The sequence below is a fragment of the Malurus melanocephalus genome, unplaced genomic scaffold, assembly GCF_030028575.1.
Source record: "Malurus melanocephalus ecotype Western Australia unplaced genomic scaffold, MMel_1.1 scaffold_31, whole genome shotgun sequence".
NCBI classification, from domain to species: Eukaryota; Metazoa; Chordata; class Aves; order Passeriformes; family Maluridae; genus Malurus; species Malurus melanocephalus.
The window spans coordinates 2711156-2721119 of NW_026623263.1; the positions used below are offsets into that span (position 1 = coordinate 2711156).

General features: G+C 39.2%; 1 protein-coding gene across 1 annotated transcript in view; it reads left to right on the forward strand.

Moving 5' to 3' along the window:
- Nucleotides 1-9964, forward strand: part of SCAMP1 (secretory carrier membrane protein 1) — a 42643-nt gene that overhangs the window by 7127 nt on the left and 25552 nt on the right. Inside the window, exon 2 of the mRNA XM_057363851.1 lies at nt 4756-4833. Coding sequence (XP_057219834.1) covers nt 4756-4833 — 78 coding nt within the window. The remainder of the gene's footprint in view (nt 1-4755; nt 4834-9964) is intronic.

Consider the following 9964-nt stretch of genomic DNA (forward strand, 5'->3'; position numbering starts at 1 on the left):
CTGCTTCACCATGGCCTTCACCACAGTCAGAGAGAGAAATCTTGGCTCCAGCATCTGGACACCTCCTCCCACTCCTTCACTGACCTTGGTGTCTCCATGTTGTTTTCTTCACATATTCTCACATCCTCCTCTTCTCTGACTAGGGGAAAAAAACCTGCATGCTCACTTTGATTTCTTCTTAAATATGTTATCACAAAGGCATAAGCAACATCTCTAGTTGGCCCAGGCTTGGCCAGTGGCATGATCATCTTCAGAGCCATTAGGGATTGKTCTGCTGGACATGGTGGAAGCTCCTAGCAGCTTCTCACAGAAGCCATCTTCATAGCCCCCCTGCTACCAAAAACCAGGCCAAGCAAAACTGACACTTTGACATAAAAAATAGGTTGCTGCTTGTACCTGTCTTGTTTGGATTTTAAAAAGTGTGTTAATATTTACTTTTGAGATTGATWTTACAGGGAAGGTACTGCAAGAAGCAAGTAAAATGAAAGATTAGGTAAAAAAWRGCTAAATTAAGTTGTACTACTTTCTTAAAACTTCAGTCTCCTAAACTAATTCAGATCTTGAAAATGTCATGTGAAATGACTATGTGTGACTTAAATGCACCAATAGYTACAGTAGCTGGATATGTTTTTAATTTTTTTTTGCGGTTGTGTGACTAACAGTTAAACAAAAAGATCAGAAGTTCTGGGTTTGAACTGTCAGGAGTTTGGATGAGRTAAGGCTGGATGGAATATCAATATGAAAAATAAGTTATTACAACACAGATTCACATATTMCTGTGGAATATTAGTTTTTACTGTTTTTAACCACTAGAAATGCATGTCGTGCAACATAGAAATTTGATAGCATTCATTTAAATGGCTCTTCTCTGAGTATGTGATCCTGCACAATGTTTATTGTTCGTATTCATTATTGAAACCCTGAAACATTTCTAAAGTCAATGCTTTTTTTTTAATTCTGCAGCACTGAATGCTTTACAATTTTCATCACTATGTTTAGAAAAGTTGGCATTTACTCCAGTTTTAAACTGAGATGCAGTGAGTGTGAATGATTCAAAACAATTCTTTGTGTTTTGTGGGATGTAAGGCCTGATCTCTTCAGAAATATTCTAAGTGGTGTTTTGAAATACGAAGAGTTGCTCCTGTTGGTGTCAGTCATTTGATGCTCTGTAGGTGTTCAGAACAATTAGTATAGTGCCTACACGTGGGCACCCTGGCTGTGAAGAGCTGAGGTTAGTTCTAGCAATGAGTGATGTATAGGAGACATACAAATTTCCAGGCTTCCTTCAGTTATGAGATTCCTCTTTTCCTGTGATGACTTTCTTTGAGTCTTTCTGTGTCACAAACTTCTTTTGATGTCCAGACTGTGTAATTCAAGTTTCCTGAATGCAGAATTTGAATGCTTTCTTTCTTTACTAGGTGATGAAACTTTACTTGAATAGAGCTGTTATTGAATGTCCTCTGGATCATTCACATTTTTTTAGAGCAGTTGTTGCTTTAGCAAACAATAGTAGTTTTTGACAGGGATGTTATCAATTGTTAATTCAAAATGGGAATGGACTTGCGATAGAGGGTTTCTTGCTCTAATTACTGTGTGTGTTTAAGTGTTCAACTTAATTCTGAGTGCTAAGACTGTTGCTCTCATGCACTTGGTTGTCTCAGCATGTGTTTTTTTTTCATTTGTCAGTGTTCGAATGTCAGAGTATATGTATGAAGAGATCTGAGGAGCTTTTTGACCCTAGTCTTCTCTAAAACACTTTGAGAAAATGTTTTGAGAAAGGCTTTCTTTCATCAGATACTTATTATTGTTTATATATTGCATCTCTGATTATAGCTTGCTCTTCTGAATTTGACTTGACCACTCTTTCCTGCTTTTTGCAAATGGCTGTTGTTCAGTAGGTGTCTCATGAGTCTGATACTGTGTTTGTTCAAATAATTGAGTTTATGGTCTGTAAAAACAACTGGGCTGAGTAGAGTAGTACAGTACTATTTGAACACAAGTTCAGTGTTAAAACGTACTTTTTCAGCAGCTAATTCAACCTAAAATGCTAGGTGCTATTTAAGTTACAATAATTAGACCTATTGTTTCAATATGTGGCTGGTGGTTAGTAATCACAAGTTGCACATGTGTCTATACTCCAGCCTATTTTTTGTGAAAGAGCTATGGGAGAAAGGGCTATGATACTGAAAGCATTAACAAAGAGCATTTTATGCTCTGCTAATTCACCTTAATCTGTAAAGACTAGAATAAGTGTCCTAGGTCTGACTAGGAGTTWTTTTTTTTCATAGCAGTCCCTATCCTGCTGTGTTTTAGATTTGTGACCAAAACAGTGCCCACATAGCACCAAGACCACCTTTGTTTCACACTCTTKCTTCCCATCGGGGAATACACTTGGGCACTTGACCTTGCCCTGTCACTGCATGATCTTGCAAAAAGTCCCTCTCCACCTRTCTGTAGGCTCCCTCAGGTACTGAAGGTTACAACTGGGTTGCCCCTAAGCCCTCTTTTTTCCAGGTGGAGMAAGTCCAATTCTCCCATCTCTTTTTCCTGATAGGAGATGTGCTCCATCCATCTGCTCATCTTGTTGCCTCTTCCGGACTCRCTCCAGCAGTTYCATGTCCTTCCTGTGCAGGGACCCCCAGAGCTGGATGCAGCCCTGCAGGTGGGGTCTSAGCAGAGCAGAGCAGAGGRGCACAATCCCCTCCCTGGCCCTGCTGCCCACGCTGCTCTGGATGCAGCCCAGGACACGTTTGGCTCTCTGGGCTGGGAGTGCTCATGGCTGGGTCAYGTCCARCCTCTCACCCAACCAYACCCCAGGTCCTTCTCAGCAGGGCTGCTCTGATCTGTTCACCCCCAGCCTCTGTTGATACCAGGGTTGTTCTTGCACTTGGCTTGTTAAACCTCATGAGATTCTTGTAGGCCCTCTCCTAAAGCTTGTCCAGGTGCCTGTGGATTACATCCCATCCTTCAGCTGTGTCAACTGCACCACTGAGCTTGGGGTCATCTGCAAATTTGCTGAGGGTGCACTCGGTTGGTTTATGTTGTTAATGAAGGTATTAAATAACACAGGTCCCAATACAGATCCTTGAGGGACAACCTGCCACTTATATCCCGGATCAACTCCCTGTCCTCCATGTGCCTTAGCAAAGGTTTTACGAGGATCTGTTCCATCTTCCCAGGCACAGAGGAGAGGCTGACAGGTCAGTAGTTCCCAGGGTCCTTCTTTCTTCCTATCTTAAAGATTGTCTACCATGTTTCCCCTTGTCCAGTCACCTGGGACTTGCCCTGAGTGCCATGACTTCAAATAACATGGAGCGTAGCTTGGCAGCTGCATCAGCCAGTTCCCTCAGGACTCTGGGATGCATCTTCTTGGGTCCCATGTATAAATTCAGGTTCCTCAGGTGGTCATGAACCTGGATTTACTCTTACAGTGGGGTAGTGTTTTGTTCTCCCAGTTCTCCTGTCATCCATCGACTTCAGAGGTGTGGGAAGGGAGGCTGCATGTAAACACTGAGGCAAAAATATGGAGTACATCAGCCTCCTCCTTCATTGTTAGCAGTTTTCCATTCTTGCCAGCTGCAATATCAGGGATTATACCTGTTTTGGACTTCCTTTTCTGCTTAATGTAGAAGCCCTTCCTGTTATTCTTTGCATCCTGTGTACAGGTTTCAAATGTATCTGCTTTTAAAGGAAATATGAATGTAAATGTAAAGAATGTAAATATAAAAAATGTGTCTACTTATTTTCTTCTCAGTCTTTATCAATTCCAGTTTCTTTTCTAATGTTGAACTAGACTGTTGGAAATAAGAAAATACCTATACCTAAACTGAACAATTATAAAATATGTAAATGTAAATTTATAGCTCTCTTTTGCATTTGATTTACATATTAAATGTTGTACATTTGTACATTTACATAAATATAAGTGTAACTAACAGTATTGAGTAAATGGATTTGTTAATTTTTGAGAAGGTCTTACTTTTATCTATTATGTTCTGAAGATGCAAAAACTTTAAAGCACAGAAACAATGTAGTGGAACCAGGCATCACATGGAATAAGTATAGAGTTTTTCAAACTAAATTGGTCTAATCCATTMTGGTAAGCACTTCTGCTGTCCTGCAGAGCAAAGCCTGTCTGTTTCTAGTGCAGACAAATATTTCATTCCTGAAACAGTTTTTTTTCAGGTTAAATCTCAAGCAGTGTTTCTTGCTGTATAGTTAATAGAGGAAAAAAAATTACACATTTTTCTTAATTTTACTAGTTCAGGTAGAAGCTGAACCAGAAGTGCTTTTGGCATTATGGARCCCTGTTTCTTCAGCTTCGTTTTTATGAATTGCTTTTTCTATTCCTGATGGAGTTGGATGTACTTCTGGGTAGGGAAATCCAAGGGTTACAAAAARCTCTTTTCTTCTGTTGTGCATTTTGAGTGTATAGGAGTGGAGTCCAGTGGTCAACATAGCACGATAGAGTTTTTTTTGCCTTCTCTGATGAGAGCTTTTTTCCTTATAAATCGAATGTATGACAGATGGGGTTTCTGTTTTACTGTGTTAATCTAGGTTTATAAGAAGATCAGAATGAAATGATGTTATTTTGGAGATAAAGGGGTGAATGTTTACAGACTTTTTAAGTGAAAACAAACCTTTTTTACYTTGAAAGAAAGTAAAAGAAAGAGTTTTATGTGATATAATGATATGTGTGCTGACTTTTTGATTACATACGTGTACATAAATTTACGCAACTATTTTATCTTCTAGGATCCTTCTGTTACACAAGTGACAAGAAATGTTCCTCCAGGGCTTGATGAGTACAATCCGTTCTCTGATTCAAGAACAGTAAGCGCGCTTATTTATTAATCATGCTGTTAATCTTCTTTGATTTGTGAGGTTTTATTTTGACAGTCACAGCCGATGTTGTAAAATGTAAAGTGGGCTAGATGCAGGTAGTGGAAGATGTGTAAAAATAGGTGGTCCCATTAAGTATTTGGAGGATGCATTGGCAAGGTTGATTTAAGACAGCTTTGACTTGCTAAGGAAGAGYGGCCCTCTGAAAGAGACCGAAACAGAATTGGGTTCTTTCCCTGTTTAGTGAGGTTTCTGCATTTCACTGCTTTGAAGCTTATRAGTGTGACACACTTCCCCAGGATTTTGATTTTGATTTCCATTTCACTTGATGAAAGTGCTGCGCAGAATCAGGAAAACACCGTGTTTAAATAACAATGCACAGGTTTTGAGTAGTGATGCAGTAGTAAAACGAAAGGTTTATGTCAAAGAAACAACAGTTTTTTGCCTCTAATTTGTGTAGTTTCAATATACTTTGTGCTTTTCCATTGTGGGGAGGAATACAAAATATGGGTTAGTAAATTCATTCTGTAACAGCATTTTTTGTAGCTACTTTTGATAGTGAAGATCTTATGCAAGATTAGCAAAATGTGTAGCTGATTATTGTCTGTCAATGCAATTTATAAACATTCAAATACTGTATTTTTAAAATGGAATACTTTTTTCTGACAAATCAGGTAGTGTCATTAGTGAGTGTTCATATTTGAGTATTTGCAATGCCATAGATGGAGCAACAAAATTTACTCATGAGAGGGAAGGAGCTATGAATTAATTGATATAAACCATTGATATGCAACCATTTTAACAAAATTGCATAGGAAATGCATAGTCTGATAATAAAGTACTTTAACAAGATTTAATGGTGAGGTACATTTGATTACTGGCTAGAGGACATGGTCAGAAAAAGCTGTCAGGATGGCCCTCCTGTTTAGTCATGAGGTTCAGAAAAGGCCCCATTGCATTYTGGACTCCCTCCTGAAGGGGRGTTTACATATGTATGGTTCCAGACTTAGTCCCCGACATCATCAATGATTTATGTCTAAAGGGCTATATGAGCACAATCAGTCCTTTCCATCACTTAGCTAAGATTTCRAAGTTTTGCATCAATACTGAAAATCTTTGGTGACAAGGAATCTCTTAGCCTTGAGGAGTAACCTGGTGAAGATCCCTGCTCAAGGGTGGGTCCTGATGTGCAGCCCATTGCTGTGTAAGAGAGCTCAAGGGGCCCTAGGCTGTGCAATCATTATGGAGTAAGATGATTGACCTATGATTGTATTTGCATACCAATTACAGAAGTTAGGTTCTTCTAAATTTGGTTTGAGTCAAGTCTTTATTAGCACTATGGTTAGGTGCATTGCTCAGATCAGCCCTTGGCTACTGTTATTTGTCTCYCCAAAATCTGCTTGGAGCTGGATACAGTCTTCATGACCATGTGGATCCATTGAAAGTTTCACTGGTTATAACTTGAGCAAGGTTGTTGGAAATAGTGGGAGCAGGGAGAGCAGACTGTCACAACAATGAAAGTAAGGTTTCATCGAGTTTTAAAATTCTGCATGGGAAGAAGCTTCTTTTGGATATGCCTTGGATCAGCTGTTCAAGGTAGAATATTTACAACTCGGAACAATGTTAAGTAAGTCCCCACAATTGTTTTCCCTTAGCTCAAAGTATCAGGAATTGTTACCTTTATGAAGCATGAAAACTTTTACAATTGCTTTGTATTGGCTCATAAAGACAGTAGGTCTTGTTTTTAAAAAAACATAATCTTGAGCTACTTTGACTTTTGTGATTAGTTATGTACGTATTTTAACGTGCAGCTTTGTGAGAAAAGAATAGAAGTGTATGGCCAGGATTATCTGGCTTTGAACAGATGTGCTTGGATAAAAAATTCTRATTGCTCATTAGAGATGTCACTCAGAAAACTGGGACGATGAAGGAAATCTAAATCAGGGTCAGATCTATGATGTATTGTGATTCAGTTAATAATCTATGGCATGTTAACAAATTAATGAAAATTGTCCATAGAATGAACACTTCTCTGCAGGAATTACCACAGGTTTTCTTGACAAAAGCTGGGTGAAAAAAATTAGTGTATATTCAGCTAAGAGTGTAGTWATAATCAATGTTTACATGTTGCTTCCCTTTGTATCTTGTGGACACTGAACATAAGAGTATTTATTCTGTAATTATATGCATTTGAAGGAATGTCCCTAGGTGCCTGAGGATATAATCACAATTCYGTGTGCTTACCTCTCTTTTCCTAACAGCTTTGTATGCAAGAGAAGAGCATAAGATGTGTGTACAAAGAAATATATGCAACAGGAGTAATGGAAGAGAGAGGAAGTGAACGCCTGTAAAGAATGGTCTGAATTACAGACTTGGGGGATTACCCAAGTCAGTCAGTCAGTCGATCAGTATCCCTGTCTGATGTCCTTCAGATAGGGGTAGAAACCACTCCGAGTTTTGTGTGCTGTTGTGAGCAAAAGCATGCAAGTAGTTTTGGCAGGGCTTAATTTCCAGATTTCTAGTCGTTGTAGCAAGAGGGTATCTTGCAGTCTCCAGAATTAACACATTATTCAGTTTTGATCCTTGCTGTACCAGAAAGGTCTGGACAGGCTTGAAAGGGTCCAGGGAAGAGCCACAAAGATGATCAAAGGCCTGGGAAGCCTGACATGAGGAATGACTAAGAAAATTTGGTTTTTTTAGCTTTGAGAAATTAAATCTTAGGGAAGATCTTAATTCTATGCTCCAGCCTCTGAAAAGTGGCTACAGAGAAGATGGAGACTCCATTTTTACAAGGAGTTGTGTGCAAAAGATGAGGGTGATTGGTAAAAATTACTGCTGGGGCGATTCAATTGGACACAAGAGGAAAATGTTTCACAATGAGAAAAGCCAGCCATTGGACTGGTCTCCCCAGGGAAATGTTGGATTCTGCAGCATTCCAGTYAAGCTGGACAGGGTGCTGGGCCATGCTGTTTAGACTGTGCCTTTTCTAAGAAAGGTTGGACGAGATGATCCTTGAGGTCTCCTCTCAACCTGCTGTTCATGATTCTTTCCCCATTCTCTTCAAATGGAAGTTAATCAGGCATGCTAGACTGCAAAAATATTTCTTTATTTCATATCCAGGCAGGATTTCAATGGATGTTTATTCTGTGAGAAAGTGATTTCAAATTGAATACTAACATTTGTTCCATTATCTCAGTTGTGCTGCCTTTGTCAAGTGAACTGCTTCCTATGAGTCTTTTTGGATACAGGATAAGAGAGGGGGAAAAGGAAAGTAAATCTACTTTTTCTCATTATTCCTTGTTGTGTTTACATACTTCTAGTATTTTTTTCATCCTTTACCTTCAGTGCTAGGAAGGTAACATGCAGGACATAAGGAGGAAAGCAAGTAGGTTTGGAGATTTTAGGTTGCATATATCACCACCTGATCTAACATGAGAAATCAATAGTTTTGTTAGGTTGTTGTTTTAGTTTTTGTTTTTTTTTTTAATTTATGTTTATCATATTTCAAAACTTGTCTCATTTTTGATCATTTAAAAAAAAATAAAAATCAGGGAATGGTGCAAATGTCAGATTAATTATCCTTGGCTGCATTTTGAGGCGTTTTGTCTCCAGTTCCAACCGTCACCATGGAGATTACATTGTATCTTTTGTTCATCAACAAGGAAGAAAATCAACAAGGGAGATGAGATTRTAGAACTAGTGTCTCTGCTTCATCATTTAATGAAACCATGCTAAAGAAAGATTTTAATCTCTTCCATCTACGTTTTGAACTTCTCTGAACACTCCGTGTATATACCTATATACTTACATATAACCATGTACCCATATATGCATATATACTCATACAGAGTAATGCATATAGCAATTTCAAATTGCTTCATTAAAAAAGTGGAAAAAATTATTAGTAGATTTGCATTTTTTGTTGTTGTTTGAATAAGCATATTTCTGTGGATTTCTTTTTTTCAAATTCCTGCGTAGCTCCCTATCCTTCCATCTTGTATCTAAACACAGTAACCTGCCCCCAGTAATTTAACTACTTCACCCATATGAGGAAATCAAGAGAGAACTTCTTTAGAGCACAAGGAGTGTGCTCTAAATGGTTGGTGTTGGAAGACGCCTTAAAGGTTGCCTAGTTCCAACYCTCTGCTGTGGGTAGGGACACCTTCCACTAGACGAGGTTGCTCAAACCCCCATCCAGGCTGGCCTTAAACACTTCCAGTGATGGGGCATCCACAGCTTCTCTGGGCAACCTGTCTCTATGCCTCAATACCCTCATGGTAAAGAGCTTGTTTCTAATACCTAATCTCAACCTACTCTCTTCCATTCTCCCTTGTCTAGCCTCTACCAGCTCTCTTGAAGGCTTCTTTCAGGTACTGGAAGGTGCTATAAGGTCTTCCCAGAGCTTTCTCTTCTGCATGCTGAACAAATTCAACTGTCTCAGCCTGTYCTCACAGGAGAGGTTCTTGATTTCTCTGATCATCTTGGTGTCCTTCCTCTGAACTCACTATGTCCATGATCTTCTTAGATGGGGTACCACAGAGCTGAATGCAGTAAGCCATCTGGGGTGTCACGAGAGCAGAGGGGAGGGGCAGAAGTGCTTCCCCTGTCATGGGTTGTTTCTGGTCAAGTTTCTTTTGATGCAGAAGTTTCTTCTGTGAGCAAGGGTAAAACACTTGAGAGACAGTGCAGTCATTGGTCATAGCCAGCATTTCTCCAGGAGGATGAAGTCCACCTGGATTTAACCAATTTAAGCTGGGAGTTGGACTCCCTGATCCTTATAGGTCCCTTTCAACTTGAAATGTTCAATGATCACAATGCCTTCWTCACTACGTTTTTCATCTACAGTGAATTATTTATAATATCTGTGCCTGTCGTGCATTGTTGGAAAAGTAACCTGGAAAAACACTTTAAAGCAATATTGAACTTCCACCATTTAAGGTAGTTTTGATCACAACCAACTTTGTTTCCTTGTTCCCACATTGTGAAGCCAAGTAAGTATGAAAACATAGTAGTATGTAAGAATATGCTCCTTTCCTTTCCTTTCCTTTCCTTTCCTTTCCTTTCCTTTCCTTTCCTTTCCTTTCCTTTCCTTTCCTTTCCTTTCCTTTCCTTTCCTTTCCTT